The sequence below is a fragment of the Somniosus microcephalus genome, chromosome 1, assembly GCF_052327205.1.
Source record: "Somniosus microcephalus isolate GS21.2 chromosome 1, FLI_Smic_1.0, whole genome shotgun sequence".
NCBI lineage: Eukaryota > Metazoa > Chordata > Chondrichthyes > Squaliformes > Somniosidae > Somniosus > Somniosus microcephalus.
In genome coordinates, this window is record NC_140987.1 from 113,743,967 (window position 1) to 113,765,647 (window position 21,681).

The 21,681-nt window shown below is 43.5% G+C and overlaps 1 protein-coding gene across 1 annotated transcript in view; it reads left to right on the forward strand.

The window, feature by feature from the left end:
- shc3 (SHC (Src homology 2 domain containing) transforming protein 3) overlaps nt 1-21,681 on the forward strand; it is a 376,522-nt gene that overhangs the window by 252,996 nt on the left and 101,845 nt on the right. The window contains exons 8-9 of the mRNA XM_085984744.1: nt 7,260-7,443; nt 10,184-10,280. Coding sequence (XP_085840870.1) covers nt 7,260-7,443; nt 10,184-10,280 — 281 coding nt within the window. The remainder of the gene's footprint in view (nt 1-7,259; nt 7,444-10,183; nt 10,281-21,681) is intronic.

Consider the following 21,681-nt stretch of genomic DNA (forward strand, 5'->3'; position numbering starts at 1 on the left):
TCTCACCAGCTGTTGCAGGCCCAGATTGGCAGTTATGTCCTTCAGCTCGGTCAGTAGTGGTGCTACTGAGCCACTCTTGGTGATGGACATTGAAGTCCCCCACCCAGAGTACATTTTGTGTCCTTGCTACTCTCAGTGCTTCTTCCAAATGCTGTTCAACATGGAGGAGTACTGATTCATCAGCTGAGGGAGGGTGGTAGGTGGTAATCAGCAGGAGGTTTCCTTGCCCATGCTTGACCTGAAGCCATGAGACTTCATAGGGTCCGGAGTCAATGTTGAGGACTCCCAGGGCCACTCCTTCCAGACTTTATACCACTGTGCCACCACCTTTGGTGGGTCTGTCCTGCTGGTGGGACAGGACATACCCAGGGATGGTGATGGAGGAGTTTGGGACATTGGCGGAAAGGTATGATTCTGTGAGTATGACTATGTCAGGCTGTTAGACATAGACATAGACATAGACATAGAAACTAGGAGCAGGAGTAGGCGATTCGGCCCTTCGAGCCTGCTCCGCCATTCAACGAGATCATGGCTGATCATCCAAACCCTAGCACCCGGTCCCTACACCGACAGCCATCCCACCCAAGCCCTATCCCCGTAACACCGTAACCCCACGTATTTAATCCCCCCTAACACTAAGGGCCAATTTTTATCATGGCAAATCAACCTAACCCGCACATCTTTGGACTGTGGGAGGAAACCAGAGCACCCGGAGGAAACCCACGCAAACACGGGGAAGATAGATTATGAAAGTAAATTAGCAAAAAATATAAAAACAGATAGTAAGAGTTTTTATAGTTATATAAAAAGAAAAAGGGTGGCTAAAGTAAATGTTGGTCCCTTAGAGGATGAGGCCGGGAAATTAATGGTGGGAAATATGGAGATGGCAAAAACACTGAATGAATATTTTACATCAGTCTTTACAGTAGAAGACACTAAGAATATCTCAACACTGAACAAACAGGGGGCTAAAGGGGGGGAGGAGCTAAACACGATCAAAATCACTAAGGAAGTGGTACTCGGTAAAATAGTGGGACTCAAGGCGGATAAATCACCTGGACCTGATGGCTTACATCCTAGGGTTTTGAGGGAAGTGGCGGTAGGGATTGTGGATGCATTGGTAATAATTTTCCAAAACTCCCTGGACTCGGCAAAGGTCCCGGCAGACTGGAAAACTGCTAATGTAACACCCTTATTTAAAAAGGGCAGTAGACAGAAGGCTGGAAACTATAGACCGGTTAGCCTAACATCTGTGGTAGGTAACATTTTGGAGTCCATTATTAAGGAGACAGTAACAGGACATTTGGATAATCATAATTTAATAGGACAAAGTCAGCATGGTTTCATGAAGGGGAAGTCATGTTTGACAAATTTGCTGGAGTTCTTTGAGGAAGTAACGTATAGGGTGGATAAAGGGGAACCAGTGGACGTAGTATATTTAGACTTCCAAAAGGCATTTGACAAGGTGCCACACAAAAGATTATTGCTTAAGATAAAAAATCACAGGATTGGGGGTAATATTCTGGCATGGATAGAGGATTGGCTATCTAACAGAAGGCAGAGAGTTGGGATAAATGGTTCATTCTCAGACTGGCAATCAGTAACTAGTGGTGTTCCGCAGGGGTCAGTGCTGGGTCCCCAACTCTTTACAATCTATATTAACGATTTGGAGGAGGGGACCGAGTGTAACATATCAAAGTTTGCAGATGATACTAAGATGGGAGGGAAAGTAGTGAGTGAGGAGGACATAAAATACCTGCAAGGGGACATCGACAGGCTAAGTAAGTGGGCAGAGATTTGGCAGATGGAATACAATACTGGAAAGTGTGAGGCTATGCACTTTGGCAGGAAAAATCGTAGAGCAAGTTATTATCTTAATGGCAAGAAACTGGAAAGTACTGAAGTACAAAGGGATCTGGGGGTCCTGGTGCACGAAACTCAAAAGGTTAGTATGCAGGTGCAGCAAGTGATTAAGAAGGCCAATGGAATGTTGGCTTTCATTGCTAGGGGGATAGAATATAAAAATAGGGAGGTATTGCTTCAGTTGTACAAGGCATTGGTGAGGCCGCACCTGGAATACTGCGTACAGTTTTGGTGTCCATACTTAAGAAAAGACATACTTGCTCTCGAGTCAGTACAAAGAAGGTTCACTCGGTTAATCCCGGGGATGAGGGGATGGACATATGAGGAGAGGTTGAGTAGATTGGGACTCTACTCATTGGAGTTCAGAAGAATGAGAGGCGATCTTATTGAAACATATAAGATTGTGAAGGGGTCGGATCGGGTGGATGCGGGGAAGATGTTCCCGATGATGGGTGAAACTAGAACTAGGGGGCATAGTCTTAGAATAAGGGGCTGCTCTTTCAAAACTGAGATGAGGAGGAACTACTTCACTCAGAGGGTGGTAGGTCCATGGAATATGCTGCCCCAAAAAGCTGTAGAAGCTATATCATTACATAAATTTAAAACAGAAATAGACAGTTTCCTAGAAGTAAAGGGAATTAAGGGTTACGGGGAGCGGGCAGGAATTTGGACATGAGTCTAGGTTCGGATCGGTCATGGCCCTGTGGGTAGCGGAGCGGGCCCAGGGGCCGTGTAGCCTGATCCTGCTCCTATTTCGTGTGACTAATTCTGTTAGATTCAGGAGATGGTTCTGTGATAGTGGATTGGCAGTTAGGATCAGATCAGCCATGATCTTATTGAATGGCGGAGCAGGCTTGAGGGGCCGATTGGCCTACTCCTGCTCCTATTTCTTATGTTCTTATGTTTATGTTAATGTGCAAACTCCACACAGACAGTCACCCGAGGCCGGATTTGAACCCGGGTCCCTGGCGCTGTGAGGCAACAGTGCTAACCACTATGCCACCGTGCTGCACCGTGTTGCTTGGACAGCTCTCCCAATTTTGGCACAAGTCCCCGGATGTTGGTGAGGAGGACTTTGCAGGGTCGACTGGGCTGGGTGTGCCATTGCCGTGTCCATAGCCGGTGCCGAGGTCGATGCCGGGTGGTCCGTCCAGTTTCATTCTTATTATGTTTTGTAGTGGTTAGTTACAACTGAGTGACTTGCTAGGCCATTTCAGAGGGCAGTTAAGAGTCAACCACATTGCTATAGGTCTGGAGTCACATATAGGCCGGACCAGGTAAGGGCAGCAGATTTCCTTCCCTAAAGGACATTAGTGAACCAGATGGGTTTTTATGACAATCCGGTAGTTTCATGGTCACCATTACTGATACTAGCTTTCCAGATTTAGTTAATTAACTGAATTTAAATTCCCCAGCTATCGTGGTGGGATTTGAATCCATGTCTCTGGATCATTAGTCCAGGTCTCTGAATTACTACCCCAGTGACATTACCACTACGCTACCCAATGAGTGTGGGGCAATATGTTTGGATGATGAGCCTGCCATAGTTGAATAGCTACCATTGTGTACAAGGTGTGAGATGTGGGTGTGAGTGTTGGTAGGTAGAGATTGTTTATGGGTGAGTGCTGGGGATGTGGTGCTTTGGCCAGTGTGTGCAGACTGGTTCAGACAGTGGTATGCAGCATTTGTTGAGGCATTGACTCACCCTGACCACCTGAGTGAGGTCATTAATTTTCTTCCTGCACTGTGTATGGGTCCTGGAGACCACAGTGCTACCTGAGACCTGATGGGCAACCTCCCTCCACATGGCACGGAAGACTTGCGGCGATGGCCTCCTGCCACTTTCCGGGTAGAGCACCGCCCTCCAACTCTCCAACTCCTCCAATGCTTGGTCTGAAAATCTGTGGGCTCTCTTCCTAGGGCTTGGATCTGCCCACATGAAACCTGCTTGAGTCATTGAGCTCCTTGGGCTTGGCCTGCTGCTGCTTGCTGACACAGGTTCACAGGCAGCAGTGCTGAGAATGAGGTTCCGCAGCATGAATGAACCTCCCCTTTAAGAACTGGAAAGAGCCTGTGGCAATGATGACTTGCGATTAGACTGCACCTGATATTGGTTAGCGCTTTGAGTGTAACGCCACTGAGCTAGGCCATTAGCACTTGATTTAGCGCTCCCATCCTTTCATTGAGTGATGACAATGAATTTTGCATGCAACGAGATTCATTAGTGCCTGGCGCTAAATCTCAAACTTTTCCAAAGTCAGCGCCCATTCCTGGGTGATAATGAATTTCTCGCACCTTAAGTGCATATTACAGAAATAAGTGGGATGCACATCACTGAAATGTTCTGACTCCTTATTTTCATATGCTGATATCAAGGCCTCAGTACACTGTAGTAAATATGACATCATAGGCAGAGGTGGTGCACCAATGCACCTTACACAAATTAAACATTGGTTGGATGCTAAACAAGAAAGCAGGAGAAGTTTCAGACATGTGATGCAACTATTCAGAGCTTAGCAAAGATGGCTGCAGCCATCAGAAAGCATGGCGATGAGAATGAACATTCTTTCATGGTTTTCTCGCATGAACTATATAGAGCCCGAGAATCATACAGCACAGAAGGAGGCCATTCGGCCTATCGTGTCTGTGGCAGCTCTTTGAAAGAATATCCTTCCAAAAACATTGTAAGCAGGACGTGGAACCAAGTTTAGATACTAGAATATTTAAAAAAGTATGATAACTGGAAAGTTTAAATGTAATGGGAAAGACTATAATATGTTACTAACAATAGCAACTGCTGCTTCTCAATTGTGTTATATTATACAAAGCGTAAAAGTCAATGAGCAAAGCAATCATTGATCAAGGGTTATTAAATACACCTCCAGCTGCTCACCTTCATCATCTTTGTCATCTGTGTCTTGCTCCAGCTGTAGTGCTTGACCAATGGAATGCCTCTTGTCTATGTTGTGCACCATGCAGTTGACTGCGTGATTTTTCCAATACATTTGGGGGGATATTGTAAAATGCCTCCTGAATAATCAGCAAGTGTTGCTCCAAAAGCTCCTGAATTATGGTCTTTGGTCTATGTGTGCTTCATTGAACCAATGACTCAGTTCCTCGGTGGAGATATGAGCTATTGTAGCACAGTATGACTCTTGTCTACCAGAAGTTGTCATTCCATCTTGCTGCCTCCACTGAAAAGAAGAAAAAGATATAGGATTGCTGCAAAATGAAGCTGTTGTGTTAACTGTCAGGGAATCAAACATTGACCTGTGTGATCTGCTGCCAGTGGTCACAAAGCATCTGCATGTTGAGGCAGCGGTCGATGTAAGCAGCTGGATTATGACTAGGGTCTCAAATGGCTTTGTGCCTGCAATCAATAACTCTTTGCACCCTCAGGAAGCCAGTCTTGTGGTTAAAAAAAGTCTTGCTCCGGTGATGTTGCTTCAGGGGGATGTGGATATAGGTAGGAATCTAACAGGATAGAACAAAATTAAAGGGGGAGGGAAATTTGATAGTACTAGCAAAATTATAAGAAGTCACACAACACCAGGTTATAGTCCAACAGCTTTATTTGAAATCACAAGCTTTCGGAGCGCTGCTCCTTCGTCTCCACACCATAGCAAAATTATAAACTGCTAAGAAAGATTAGAGGGCAAAAAAACAACAAAAAAGCATTAGATGTATTAAGTGAAAAACCAAATATATGTCAGGAGCAAACAAAAGCTGATCCATCTCATAAAGTCACTCAGCCAGCTATAAACTGCTGTACTGACAACTTTTATTAAGAGAGATTCTTGCACAGGTTGTCTAATACATAAACACTGAGATTTAGCATGGTATGCCAAAGGCCCGAGGCTCATCCAAATTAGGCATTGGGCCTCATCAGCATATTTCTGGTGAGCTGCCAACTCCAAATAGGGGCCTAGAAATTGAGTTGACGCCGCGCCAGGGCTTTAGCGCCGGAAATTTAGCGCCGGCGCTAATTCCCTTGCGCGCGCCAAAAATTCAGTAGCGCCGCGCCCAGACGGCTGCCGGCGCTACTGGCGGGCGTGAGCGCCTCCCAATGGGCGCTGAGTGCCGAATTGCGGCGCTAATCCGGCGCTGCGGCACCCGATGCGGTGCGGCAGGCTGGGGAAGTGCAGGCCTCCTCCTTCAGTTAAGGAGGAGCTGCCTGCACCCGCCCGCTGTCCGTTCAAATATTGAAAAAATGAGCCCGGCACCTCGGACAAGTGCCGGGCTTGCAGGCCAGACGCATCTGTTCCGCGGGGGGGGGGGTGGAGGAGTCCGGGGAGGGAGGTGCGGCCAGGCAGCCGACGGGAAAGCGGCCGGCCGCCGCGCGACCTTAATGCGCCGGCGCAAACTCGGGGAAGACTCGGTTGCCAGAGTCTTAGTTGCGGCTGCCACGGGCGAGGCGGCCGCAACTGAATTTCGGCGCTGGGGCCCGTCGTCATGGCAACCGGGACGCTGCGCACACCGATGACGTCATCGGTGCCGGCGCAGCGCTACCGGTCTACCGCGGCGTAAGGGCCCCAGGCAATTTCGGCGCCGGCGCCAAATGCAGCGCTAGGTCCTCTAGCGCCGCAAAATCGGCGCTAAGGGCACTCAATTTCTAGGCCAGGGTGTCCTGGGGCAGCTCACCCATTTGAAGAGGACCAATTTTGGCCAGCTGTCTCACCAGAAGCAGTCCTAAGGTAAGTCCTGGGAGGGGCGCAGAATTGGAGAGGGGTGAATGTGGGCTGTGGAGCAGAAGGATCATTCCTCCTCCCCACAATTGCACATAAAAGGTATGTTAAAAAACATATACTTACCTTTTTGGTGGCGACCTCAAGTGGTCTCTTTAAGGACTGTTAGTTAGGCCACATTAGAAACCAAAAGACTGAGCAGACCCAGCATCGCCATGGGTACAAGCCAAAAGCAGCTCCATTCAAGAGGCCTAATGTTGCTTTTAGGTGGCCACCAGGCACGCCTAAATATTACCTGACTCAATATGGGGCTTGACATATTTCAGGCGTCCTTGGGGTGCAGGACATAGCCCCGCAAAATTGGACCTTTTTGCACCATTTTCTACCCGAAAAACAGTTGCTTCGAGGTCCGGTTTCTATTCCAATGAATGCAATATGCCCAGTTAATAAATCCATTAACAAGAAAAATGATTGTCCAGGGACAGAGGTGACCTACCAATTTCCAAAGGGCATTTGATATCAGGGCTCAGGATTCTGACATTTTTGATGTAACAGTGTATAACAGTATGCGCATTCAAAGAATATAATTTACAGAAAATACAGGGGAACATGTGCAGTATAAAACTTTAAATTACATAATAAGGTATTTATTGATTGCATTTTGCCTGTGCTCCATGAAGTTCACAACAGCCATTTTCCAATTTCACACAGAATGCCAAATTTAGAAGAATCACCTTGGGCTGGAGAAGATGAAGAGGTAACAGAACATCCCTATTATAACAGTATCCCAGGAAAAATCCCTCCTCCTGGAGGGTTTATTGATGTCCGACTTAGAGATGTTCATCAACTAGGGTTGAGTCAGATTCTGCCTGCACATTCTCTTGATGCTAACCAGGTTGGTAAATTTTGTGTGAGTCATATTTCTCAATGTATTCTTTTTAGATTAAATATTTTTTAAAGAGACACTCAATTGCTGAAATCAGATCCCAGGAATAGGATTATTGGTCCTTGATTTTATGCTTGGTAACAATTTTCATTGTGGTGGGGTTGGTTCAAGTAATTACTGTGCATTCAGTTTTAATATAGCATTTAAACAGCAAATAAGAAAGCAAGTATTACACACCAGCTGAGAAAAGCTATACATGGAGCACCTTCATTTCTCCCAAAATAAACTTTATTTCTATTGATTAAAGATAGACCCCTGAGTTCCAACAGTGGCTAAGTGGGTAAATGCACTGCCCTACTAAACTACACAAGTTTGATCTCTGGCCTGCAGTGAGTTAGACTGTCTCAACCAGGCTGGCAATAAGGTGCTAAAGGTTAGGGTAAGGTTCCATAGACTCCAGCCTCTCTCCTGTATCTTGTTCAAGTGGCTTTTCTTCATATGTGAATCTAGATGGTGAGTGCCAGCTGGTTAAGCAACAATGAGCATCACATCTGATGTCCACAGAACCAAGGGTTACTGAATGGCAATCAGGAGCAGCAATTGTATTTTCTCCTCTGTAGCTAAGCTAAATCCAATTATAGCATCCTACTGACTTTTTTTTAACATTTTATCAAAGGGCTTTAGATAACTTCTGAGGTAAGAATGATAATGGAAGTAATAGAAAAATATCTAGAAACCGAAAAAATAATAGAGTAGACAGCACAGATTTCAAAAGTGAAAGTCATGCTTGACCAGCCTTATTGAATTATTTGAAAGAGTAGACAAGGGTAATGTAGTAGATGTAATATATTTGATTTTCAAAAGGCCTTTGATAAGGTACCGCATAGTAGATTCATGACTAAGGTCAGAGCATATGGCAGAATAGATGGCAAGCTGTCTACAAAACAAAACAGAGAGTAGGGGTTAAGGGTAGTTACTCAAACTGGTAAAAGGTGGGAAGTGGTGTTCCACAAGGATCAGTGCTGGGACCACTGTTTTTCACCATTTACATAAATGATTTGGACTTGGGAATTGGAAGTACAATTTCAAAATTTGTTGATGACACCAAATTGCGGGGTGCAGCTAATACTAAGGAGAAGCATGACAAAATAAAAGAAGACACTGCAAAATGGGCGTGTAATTGGAAAAGGAATTTCAATATAGAGAAATGTGAGGTGGTGCATTTTGGTAGGAGGAATAAGGAGGCCACATACTTCTTAGAAAATAAGAGTTTAAATAGGGTAGAGGAGCAAAGGGATCTAGGAGTACAGATACACAAATCACTAAAAGTGGCAACCCTGGTTAATGAGGCCATAAAAAAGCAAATACAACACTGGGGTTCTTTTCCAGAGGAATAGAATTGAAAAGCAGAGATGTTATGTTAAAACGTTTATAGAACCTTGGTTAGACCACACTTAGAGTACTGTGAATGTTTCTGGTCTCCATATTATAACAAGTGATATAGAGGCACTGGAGAAGTTGCAAAAAAGATTTACAAGGATGATATCAGAACTGAGAGGTTATACCTATGAGAAAAGATTGAACAGGCTGGGGCTCTTTCCTCAAGAAAAGGGAAGGCTAAGGGGTGACCTGATAGCAGTCTTTAAGGTTATGAAACAGTTTGATAGATGTAGAGAAGATTTAGGAGTCCAAATACAGAAATCACGAAATGCTGGTGGACAGGTACAAAAAATAATTTAAAAAGCTAATGGAATGTTGGTTTTTATCTCAGGGGGGAGTGGGGGGGGGGGGGGAAACACAAAAGAGTGGAAGTTATGTTGCAGTTATATAAAGCTCTGGTTAGACCCCATTTAGAGTACTGTGTTCAGTTCAGGGCACCATATCTCTCCCAGGAGATCACATGGTTTCGGGTGTGGTGGAGTGTATATGTTATGACACACAAGGTATCGCAATTGTGTGGGACAGGCTTGATGGACCAGATGGTCTTTACCTGTTCATCATTGTTCGTATGTTCATACCTCAGGAAGGATATATTGGCCTTGGAGGGGGTGCATGTGCAGATTCACCAGAATGATACCGAGGCTAAAAGGGTTAAATTATAAGGACAGGTTGTGTAGACGACTTGTATTCCTAGTATAAAAAGGATGATCTAATTGGGACTGGCAGAATGACATCATCCATCAAAAATCTGCCAGTTCAACCTCCATTGGCCCCAATACTAAGTATGCCTGCATGATGCAGCCGTAGTTGTGTGCCAGAATCAGATCTTGGTGGAAGCTGGGGTGACTACTGCTTCAAATGTCTGTTTCCCAATAGAAGGCCAGTAACTGAATGACTGAATTGAATGCGTAAGAAATTTTTGCTATCATTATAAATAGTCAGCAGTGCCTTGCAAGGTTTGTAGGCTTTATGAACAGTGGATCCTTGCCAACAGAATGCTCAGTAATACTTTCAAATGATTGGTATATATAGTAGAATCAGATTTAGGTTGATCAATTAGCATAAAATATTGATATAGAGACCATCCATCGCTGCATAATCTTTTTGTGTTTTTATTACCATTGATTGAAAAATAAATGATTACATAAATAAAAAAATCCCAGAGCTGCATGAGACTCAAGCTGGGAAAGAAAAAAGAACGGGCATCATTCCAAAGAAAGAAATGTTTGTATTCTTTTAATCTTTCTTGCTCTGTGTTATTTTAGGCTTGGAACCCTTAGTGTTGAACAATTTTACTTTGTTACTATAGCCAGTGTTAGCCATAGGACAAGATCAAAGCTACTATCAAGGGCAGCACCTGGGCGAGGACAACAGTGAAGACTGGAGACATGCACTCGGCCGATATGGTAAATAAATAACCCTTCAGGAAATAGCTGTGAACCAAATTTATCATTACTTAGTTACTCTTGTACTCTATGGCCCTATTTAATATTATTAGCAGATTGTATGACAACAACAATAATTTTCATTTGTATAGCGCCTTTAACATAGTAACACATCCCAAAGAGGAATAATCAGACAAACATGAGTGTTAAGCCAAGGGGGAGTTACTAGGAAGGGTGACAAAAACTTGGTAAAACAGATGGGTTTTAAGGAGGGTCTTTAAAGAAGAGAGGGAGGTAGAGAGGCAGAGGGGTTTAGCATGGGGGCTAGCGTGTCTACCAATGGTGGGACAAAGGGAGGGTTGATGTACAGAATCAGAGTTCCGGGGAGTTTGTAGCGCTGTAGGAGGTTATAGGGATAGGGAGGGGCAAGGCCGTGAAGGGATTTAAACATGAAGATAAGAATTTTAAATTGGAGGCGTTGGATAGAACAGCAAGAACAGGAATGATAGGTGAGCAGGACTTGGTGTGGGATAGGATATGAGAAACCTAGTTTTGGATGAGCTGAAGTTTACAGACATGGAGGATGGGAGCCTGGCCAGGAGAACATTGGAATAGTTGAGTCTGGAGGTGACAAATGCATGGATGAAAGTTTCACCAGCAGAAGAGCTGAAGCAGGGGCAGAAGCAGATGATGTGATGGAGAAGATATGCAGCCAAAGCTCATCTCAGGGTCCTAATGGATGCTAAGGTTGTGAACAGTCTGGCTTAACCCGAGACACTTTCCCGGGTGATGGAATCAGTTGCCCTGAGTTTGTGATGACAGCCGAAGTCAATGACTTTGGTTTTCCCAGTGTTTAACTGGAGGAAATTGAGGATCATCAAAGACTGGAAGTTGGACATAAAATCTGACAATGGAGAGGCAGTGGACAGAAGAACATAAGAAATTGGGGCAGGAGTAGGCCAAATGGCCTATTGAGCCTGCTCCGCCATTCAATAAGATCATGGCTGAACTATTACATCAACTTCACTTTCCCACCCTATCTCCGTATCACTTGATTCCCTTAGTGCCCAAATATCTATCAATCTCAATCTTAAATATACTCAATGACTGAGCGTTCTCAGCCCTCTGGGGTAGAGACTTCCAAAGATTCACAACCCTCTGAGTGAAGAAGTTTCTCCTCATCTCAGTCCTAAATGGCCAACCCTTTATCTTGAGACTATAACCCATGGTTCTAGACTCTACAGCCAGGGGAAGCAACCTCTCAGCATCTACCCTGTCAAGCCTTCTAACTATTTTATACGTTTCAATGAGATCACCTCTCATTCTTCTAATCTCCAGAGAATATAGGCCCATTCTACTCAATCTCTCCTCATAGGACAGCCCTTTCATCCCAGGAATTAATCTAGTGAACTTTCGTTGCACCCCCTCTAAGGTAAGTATATCCTTCCTTGGGTAAGGAGACCAAAACTGTACACAGTACTCCAGGTATGTGTTATGTTTATTAATAACTAGTCGTTTTCATTATGAACAGCTAGCTTGAGCTAGGCACTTTATTCATGCCATGTGGACTTCTACAGCATCCATCTTGACTACTGCCTTGTGGGTAGCCTCCGCTTATATACATACAGCTCTACAGCGCCACCTAGTGTACCATTCTAGAATGACATGTTACTGATCATTACATCCCCCTTTCTTTGAGGTTAAACAAAATCAATATCAATCAATATCAATCAGCTTTCAAGAAACACGATAAAGATGACATCAGTAACACTTTTGTTAGTGCTCTATAAACATAAACATTTTCACAACAGTCAACACATTTTCAAAGCTTTACTTTATACTCAAAGATTAAGTCTATCAGGCTTCTTTACTTCACGTATGGATCTTCTCAGCACAGGTAAGTCTGATGTGTTTTCATGAGAGCCTGTATGTGTGTTTGTGTTAGATTGTTCTGGTGGTGAGTGACAAGATTCAGTTGCGGCATTGTCATCGATTTGCTCTTGGATAGTTCCTTGTGTTTTTAGGAGGGAACGGCGGTTCCTCCTGAGAATCTGTCCTTCCTCAGTTCTAACAGTGTATGACCTTGGTCCTACTTCCTCAAGAACTGTAGCTTTCCTGTTCCATGCGAACTCATTTGTTTTATGTAGCAGGTCTCGCAGACAGGCTGTCTTGGCTGACAAGTTAGGAATGAACTTTCCAATGAAGTTTATCATCCCCATGATGAATAGCACTCCTTTTTTGTCAGTGGGTCGGGGCATTTTGAGTATGGCGTTTACTTTTTCCATATCTGGCTCTATTCCTTTACCAGATAGATTATCTCCTAGGAAAGTGACTTCCTGGACACCAAACTGACACTTGGCTTTGTTGAGCTTCAGTCCATTCCGGCGTATGCTCTGTAGCACTTTAGTCAGTCTCTCATTGTGTTCTTTCAGTGTGGAGCCCCAGATGATGATGTCATCAACATAGACCTGAACTCCTTCCAGACCTTCAATTATGTGTTCCATCGCTCTATGAAAGATTTCAGATGCAGATATTATCCTGAAAGGCATTCTGAGGAAACAATACCTGCCAAATGGTGTGTTGAAGGTACAGTAGTTGGTGCTTTCTTCATCCAGTTTTAGTTGCCAAAATCCTTGTGAGGCATCGAGCTTTGTGAAGTGTCTGGCACCTGACATTTCACTGGTGATTTCTTCTCGCTTGCGAATCTGGTAGTGTTCACGTTTTATGTTTGCATTTAAGTCCTTTGGATCCATGCATATTCTTAGATCATTGTTCTTTTTCTTTACACATACCATGAAGTTAACCCAGTCTATTGGCTCTTCGACTTTCCTGATGACTCCTAGTGTGGTCATTCTGTCCAGTTCTTTCTTGAGCCAGTCACGCAGGGGTGCTGGAACTCTCCGTGGAGCATGTACCACTGGCTGAGCATCCTCCTTTAGCTGGATCTTGTAAGTGAATGGTAGAACTCCAAATCCTTTGAACACATCCTGGAAATTACTCACTACAGAATCCACCGAGTCATCTGGTCTGCTTATGGCACAGTTTATACGGTAGACTATCTTGACCAGTTCTAAGTCCTCACAAGCTTTGTCACCTAGTAGTGAATCAAGTCCTTCAGCCACAACAGAAAACATGAGATGATGCACTTTGTCTTTGACTGTCACTTTAAGTCTGCATACACCTAAGCTATCTATTTTCTGTCCATTATAGTTCTTCAGTAGTACTGATTTTTTCTGTATTGTGGGCTTTTCTTTCATATTTTTAATGTCACTCATACTGATTAAGTTTGCTTTTGCCCCAGTGTCTAGTTTCAATGTAACTAATGCTCCATTTACCTGCAGTGACATTATCCATTTGTCCTCTTTTACTGCATTAACTTTATGTTCAGCATTGTCCATTCCTGAGGGCTGCACATTTTCTGTATCCTTTTCGATATTGTCACATGACACCATTCGTACAAAAAATGTCTCACTTAAATCAGTGTCCTCAATCACATTAACTCATTGCCCTTTCTTTGTTTTTACTTTTGTAAAGCATTGTTCGGCAAAGTGATTCTTTCCATGACATTTTGTGCACATTTTTCCAAACGCTGGGCATTGTCGTGACTGGTGTTTATAACCACAGCATTTACAATTAAAAATTCCTTCCTCCGATTGCTTTTCATTTCTGTTCTGCCCACGTTTCTTCCCCTTGTAGGACGCAGCACCGACAGCAGCACTATCACTTACTACAATCACATTATTATTATTTTCACTGAAAGTCTTCGCATGCTTTTGAGCTAGCTCACTGGCTTGACATATTGTCACAGCATTTACCAATGTTAGTTCGGTTTCTCTCAACAGACATTCCCTGACCTTTTTATCATGAATACCAAACACAATCTGGTCACGAATCATGGATGATTTCAGTTCAGAGAAATTACATGCCTGTGCTTTCAGTTTCAGATCGGTCACAAAGCTATCAAAAGTCTCATTTTGCTGCTGTGTCCGTGAACAGAACATGTATCTCTCATAGGTTTCATTCCTTTTGGGAGAACAATGTGTATCAAATTTCTTTAACACATCTTCCAGTTTTTCTCTGTCCTCCTCTTGATTAAATACAAATGTATTAAATACCTCTATCACCTGCGGGCCTGCAACCGTGAGCAGCAACGCTATTTTCCTTGCATCTGGCATCGTACCGAACCCGATGGCAGCAATGTAGAGTTCGAATTGTTCTTTGAAAGTCCGCCAATTGCAGTCGACATTCCCCGTGAGTTTCAAACCCTCCAGTGGCTTCAAAGTCTCCATGTCGCGTTTCACAATTTTCAGCAGATTTTACTAATCCTGGTACCATGTTATGTTCATTAATAACTAGTCGTTTTCATTATGAACAGCTAGCTTGAGCTAGTCACTTTATTCATGGAATGTGGACTTCTACAGCATCCATCTTGACTACTGCCTTGTGGGTAGCCTCCTCTTATATACATACAGCTCTACAGCTGCACCTAGTGTACCATTCTAGATCATTACAGTATGGTCTCAACAAAGCGCTACATAATTGCAGCAAGACTTCCTTACTATTATACTCCAACCCCCTTGAAATAAATGCTAAAATACCATTTGCCTTCCTAATTGCTTGTTTTACCTGCATATTAACTTTCTGTGATTCATGTACAAGGACCCCCAAATCCCTCTGAATCCCAACATTCACTAGTCTCTTGCCTTTAAAAATTATTCTGCTTTTCCATTATTCCTACCAAAGTGTATAATTCCACACTTTCTCACATTATACTCCATCTGCCACTTTCTTGCCCAATTACTTAACCGGCCTATATCCCTTTGCAGCCTCTTTGCGTCCTCCTCACAACTTACTTTCCCATCTAGCTTTGTATCATCAGCAAACTTGGATGTATTACACGCGGTCCCCTCATCCAAGTCATTAATATAGATTGTAGATAGCTGTGGCCCAAGCACTGATCCCAAAAATGACCCATTTATTCTTACTGTCTGTTTTCTGTTTGTTAACCAATCTTTAATCCATGCTAATATATGAACCCTAATCTTGTGTAACAACTTTTTGTGTAGCACCTTATCAAATGTCTTCTGAAAATCCAAATGTACGATAATCACTGGTTCCCCCTTATCTATCCTGCTAGTTGCACCCTCAAAAAACTCGAATAGATTTATCAAACCTAATTTCCCTTTCCTAAAACCGTGTCTCGCTAATCATATTGTGATTTTCCAAGAGCCCTGTTACCACGTCCTTAATAATAGACTCTAGCATTGTCCCTACTACTGATGTCAGGCTAACTGGCCTATCATTCCCTGTTTTCTCTCTCCCTCCTTTCTTGAACAGTGGGTATAGATTTGCTACCTTTCAATCCATGGGAACCATTCTAGAATCTAGGGAATTCTGGAAGAACAAAACCAATGCATCCACTATTTCTGCAGCCATCTCTTATAGAACCCTAGTGTAAGCTATCAGGACCAGGGGATTTGTCGGCTTTTAGTCCCATTAGTTTCTCCAGTATTTTTTCTTTAGGGTAGGGTTCTTAATGAATATTTTGTGTCTGTTTTCACAAAGGAGAGGGGTGAAGCAGACATTGCTATCAGGGGGGAGGAGTGTGAAATATTAGATGAAATAAACATAGAGAGAGAGGAAGTATTAAGGGGTTTAGCAGCTTTAAAAGTGGATAAATCCCCAGGCCCGGATGAAATGTATCTCATTGAAACTTATAAAATTCTGACGGGACTGGACAGACTAGATGCAGGAAGGATGTTCCTGATGGTCGGGGAGTCCAGAACCAGGGGACACAGTCTAAGGATAAAGGGTAGGCCATTTAGGACAGAAATGAGGAGGAATTTCTTCACCCAGAGAGTGGTGAACCTGTGGAATTCTCTACCACAGAAGGCAGTAGAGGCCAATTCATTAAATATATTCAAGAAGGAGTTGGATATATTTCTTAAGGCTAAAGGGATCAAGGGGTATGGGGAGAAAGCAGGGACCGGGTACTGAATTTGGATGATCAGCCATGATCGCATTGAATGGCGGAGCAGACTTGAGGGGCCGAATGGCCTACTCCCGCTCCTATCTTCTATGTTTCTATGTATCCCAGGCTGTTAAGCGAAGCAAAAGAGGAAATAGCTGAGGCCCTGACCATCATTTTTCAATCCTCTCTGGCTTCAGGTGTGGTGCCGGAGGACTGGAGGGCTGCTAATGTGGTACCCTTGTTTAAAAAGGGAGAAAAGGATAGGCCGAGTAATTACAGGCCAGTCAGCCTAATCTCGGTGGTGGGAAAATTATTGGAAAGAATTCTGAAGTACGGGATAAATCTTCATTTAGAAAGACACGGATTAATCAAGGATAGTCAGCATGGATTTGTTAAGGGAAGGTCGTGCCTCACAAACTTGATTGAATTTTTTGAGGAGGTAACAAGGAGGGTAGATGAGGGTAGTGCATTTAATGTAGTGTATATGGACTTTAGCAAGGCTTTTGATAAGGTTCCACATGGCAGACTGGTCATGAAGTTAAAAGCCCATGGGATCCAGGGCAAAGTGTCAAGTTGGATTCAAAACTGGCTCGGAGACAGGCAGCAGAGGGTAATGGTTGATGGGTGTTTTTGTGACTGGAAGGCTGTTTCCAGTGGGGTTCCGCAGGGCTCAGTATTAGGTCCCTTATTTTTTGTGGTATATATCAATGATCTAGACTTGAATATAGGGGGTATGATTAAGATGTTTGCAGATGATACTAAAATCGGCTGTAAGAACATAAGAACATAAGAAATAGGAGCAGGAGTAGGCCATTCGGCCTCTCGAGCCTGCTCCGCCATTCAATGAGATCATGGCTGATCTTCTGCCTCAACCCCATTCACTGGCCCTATCGCCATATTCCTTGATGCCTTTACTAGTCAGAAATCTATCGACTTCTGTTTTGAATATACCCAATGACACAGCCTCCACAGCCCTCTGGGGTAGAGAATTCCAAAGATTCCAAAGATATCTCTTCTCATCTCAGTCCTGAATGGCCTACCATTTATCCTGAGGCTGTGGCCCCTGGTTCTAGACTCCCCAGCCAAGGGAAACATTCTCCCAGCATCCACCCTATCAAGCCCTGTAATAATTTTGGTATGCTTCAATGAGATCCCCTTTCATTCTTCTGAATTCAAGAGAATACAGGCCTAGTTTACTCAATCTCTTCTCATACGACAGTCCCACCATCCCAGGAATCAATGTCTTGAACCTTTGTTGCACTCCCTCTATGGCAAGTGTATCCTTCCTTAGGTAAGGAGACCAAAATTGTACACAGTAGTCCAGGTGTGGCCTCACCAAGGCCCTATATAATTGGAGTAAGACTTCTTTACTCCTGTACTCAAATCATTTGCCTTCCTAATGGGTTGCTGCACCTGCACATTCACTTTCAGTGACTCGTGTACAAGGACACCCAGGTCCCTTTGAGCATCTGTATTCCCCAATCTTTCACCATTTAGGAAATACACTGCCTTTCTATTTTTTCTACCAAAGTGGATAACTTCACATTTATCCACGTTATATTCCATCTGCCATGTTCTCACCTACTCACTGAGCCTGTCGAGATCCCCTTGAAGCTTCTTCACAACTGACACTACCACCTAGCTTTGTATCATCAGCAAATTTGGAAATGTTACATTTAGTCCCCTCATCCAAATCATTGATATAGATTGTGAATAGCTGGGGCCCAAGCACCAATCCGTGCGGTACCCCACTAGTCACAGCCTGCCATCCTGAAAAAGACCTGTTTATCCCTACTCTTTGTTTTCTGTCTGTTAACCAATTCTCAATCTGTGTGGTTGATACTGAAGAAGGAAGCTGTAGACTGCAGGAAGATATCAATAAATTGGTCATGAGGGCAGAACAGTGGCAAATGGAATTCAATCCAGAGAAGTGTGAGGTAATGCATTTGGGGAGGGCTAACAAGAAAAGGGAATACACATTAAATGGTAGGACACTGAGTAGTGTAGAGGAATAAAGAGACCTTGGAGTGCATGTCCACAGATCCCTGAAGGTAGCAGGCCAGGTAGATAAGGTGGTAAAGAAGGCATACTGAATGCTTGCCTTTATTAGCCATGGCATAGAATACAAGAGCAGGGTGATTAAACATAGAAGATAGGAGCAGGAGTAGGCCATTTGGCCCCTCGAGCCTGCTCTGCCATTCAATGCGATCATGGCTGATCATCCAAATTCAGTACTCGGTCCCTGCTTTCTCCCCATACCCCTTAATCCCTTTAGCCTTAAGAAATATATCCAACTCCTTCTTGAATATATTTAATGAATTGGCCTCTACTGCCTTCTGTGGTAGAGAATTCCACAGGTTCACCACTCTCTGGGTGAAGAAATTCTTCCTCATTTCTGTCCTAAATGGACTACCCCTTATCCTTAGACTGTGACCCCTGGTTCTGGACTCCCTGACCATCGGGAACATCCTTCCTGCATCTAGTCTGTCCAATCCTGTCAAAATTTTATAAGTTTCAATGAGATCCCCTCTCATTCTTCTAAACTCCAGCGAGTACAAGCCCAATCGCCCCAATCTCTCCTCATACGTCATTCCTGCCATCCCAGGTATCAGCCTGGTGAATCTTCGCTGAACTCCTTCCATGGCAAGAACATCCTTCCTCAGATAAGGTGACCAAAACTGCACACAATACTCAAGATGTGGTCTCACCAAGGCCCTGTGCAACTGCAGCAAGACATCCTTGTTCCTGTACTCAAACCCTTTTGTACTCAAACATAACATTTGCCTTCTTAACCGTCTGCTGCACCTGCATGCTTACCTTCAGCGACTGGTGCTCAAGGACACCCAGGTCTTGTTGCACTTCCCCTTCTCCCAATCTATTGCCATTCAGATAATAATCTGCCTTCCTGTTTTTGCCACCAAAGTGGATAACCTCACATTTATCCACATTATATTGCATCTGCCATGCTTTTGCCCAATCACCCAACCTGTCCAAATCATCCTGGAGTTTCTCGGCATCCTCCTCACAGCACACACGCCCACCCAGCTTTGTGTCGTCTGCAAATTTGGAGATATTACATCTAGTTCCCTTGTCTAGATCATTAATATATATTGTGAATAGCTGGGGTCCAAGGACCGATCCCTGCGGTACCCCACTAGTCACTGCCTGCCACTCGGAAAAAGACCCATTTATTCCAACTCTGCTTTCTGTCTGCCAACCAGTTCTCTATCCAAGTCAATACCTTGCCCCCAATCCAATGTGCCTTAACTTTACACGCGAGAATCTTAGCTATGAGGGAAGACTGGATAGGCTGGGTTTGTTTTCCTTGGAACAGAGGAAGCTGAGGGGAGACCTTATTGAGGTGTATAAAATTATGAGGGGCCTAGATAAAGTGGATATAAAGGACTTAATCCCCTTAGCAGTGGGGTCAAAAACCAGGGGGCACAGATTTAAAGTAATTGGTGGAAGATTTAGAGGGGATTTGAGGGGAAATTTCTTCACCCAGAGGGTTGTGAGGTTCTGGAACTCACTGCCTGAAAGGGTGGTAGAGGCAGAAACCCTAACCACATTTAAAAAGTACTTGGATGTGCAGTTGGGATGCTGTAACCTGCAGGGCTACGGTCCAAGAGCTGGGAAGTCAGATTAGGCTGGATAGCTCTTTGTTGGCCGGCGCAGACACGATGGGCCGAAATGGCCTCCTTCCGTGCTGTAACTTTCTATGATTCTATGATTTACTAATACAAATTACTTTAAGTTTCTCACTCTAATTAGACCCTTGGTTCCCCACAATTTCCAGTATTTTCTTTGTATCTTCTACTGTGAAGACAGACACAAAATGTTTGTTTACGGTCTCTGCCATTTCCTTATTCCCCATTATAATTTCTCCTGTCTCTGCCACATTTAGTTTCACTAATCTCTTCCTTTTTACATACTTATAGATGCTCTTTTAATCTGTTTTCATATTTCTTGCTAGTTTACTCTCATATTTGATTTTCTCCCTCTTCATCAATTTCTTGGTCATCCTTTGCTGATTTTTAAACCCTCCCAGCCCTCAGGCTTACTACTCTTTTTGGCAACATTGTAAGAATCTTCTTTTAATCTAATATTATTCTTAACTTCTCTAGTTAGCCATGGCTTTACCACTTTTCCAGATGGCAGCTGTTTTTTCCAGATGGCAGCTGTTGATGATTCTGCTATTCGCATTTACACCTCTTCTAGATCCATCCTTTGTTTCTTTACTTGTCCCATTACCATTTCCTTTTGCCTTGTACAATCATACCTATTGTTATTTAATCTCTCCTGCCTTCCACCCTATCACAGACTTTCCCTTTTGTTCTTTCCTCCCCTTCCCCTTTCCCTGCCACTTGCTTAAAAACTGTTATAGCTCTAACTTTTTTCAATTCTGACAAAGGGTCATCGAACTGAAATGTTAACTCTGTTTCTCTCTCCACAGATGCTGCCTGATCTGCTGAGTATTTCTATCATTTTTTTGTTTTTATTCCACTTTTCCAGTGGAGTTTTTATTCCTCAAGGGAACGTATATTCGTTGAGAATTATGAATTATTTCTTTAACTGTTTTCCATTCCTTATCTTCCATCGTATCTTTTAATCTAATTTCCCAATCTACCTCAGCCAACTCACCCCTCATACCTCCATAATTGGCTTTCTTTAAATTTACAACCCTAGTTTTGGATTTAACCACATCACTCTCAAATTTAATATGAAATTCCATCATATTATGATCACTCTTCCCCAGAGGATCCTTTACTATAAGATTACTAATTAACTTTGTCTCATTGCACAATACTAGATCTAAAATAGCCTGTTCCCTAGTTGGTTCCTCGACATGCTGCTCTAGAAAAAGTTACTTTTGACAATTTGGTTTGCCCAGTCTATATGAAGATTAAAGTCCCCTATGCTTATTGCATTACCCTTGTTACATGCTCCTCTAATTTCCTGATTTATACACTGTCAAGAGGGGTGGTGAAGAGGTAATGTTGGATATCATCAGCATACATGTGGAAACTGACTCCATGTCTACAGATGATATCACCGAGGGGCAGCATGTAGATGAGAAGGCAATGGTGCAAGGGCGGAGAGAAGCCATTGCTGGAGATGCTCAATGATTGGATAAGTAAAAGTGGCAGCAGTGAGTGCAGTGTCATTGAGCTGAATAATAGAGGATAAGTGTTGGAGGAAGGTGTATGGTTGACCGTGTCAAAGGCTGCCGTGATGCTGAGGAAGATGAGGTGGGATAATGCACCATAGTCGCTGTCACAGAGAATGCTATTTGTGACTTTGGCTAGGGCTTTTTCAGTGCTCTAAGATGGGGAAGAACCTGTGGAGAGATTCAAACATAGAGTTGCAGGAAATATGGATTTGGGAGAACCCCACCCTGTGATTTTCCATCCAGTGAATTTAATGGAATTAATGTTCTGGCTGAGGGTGCAC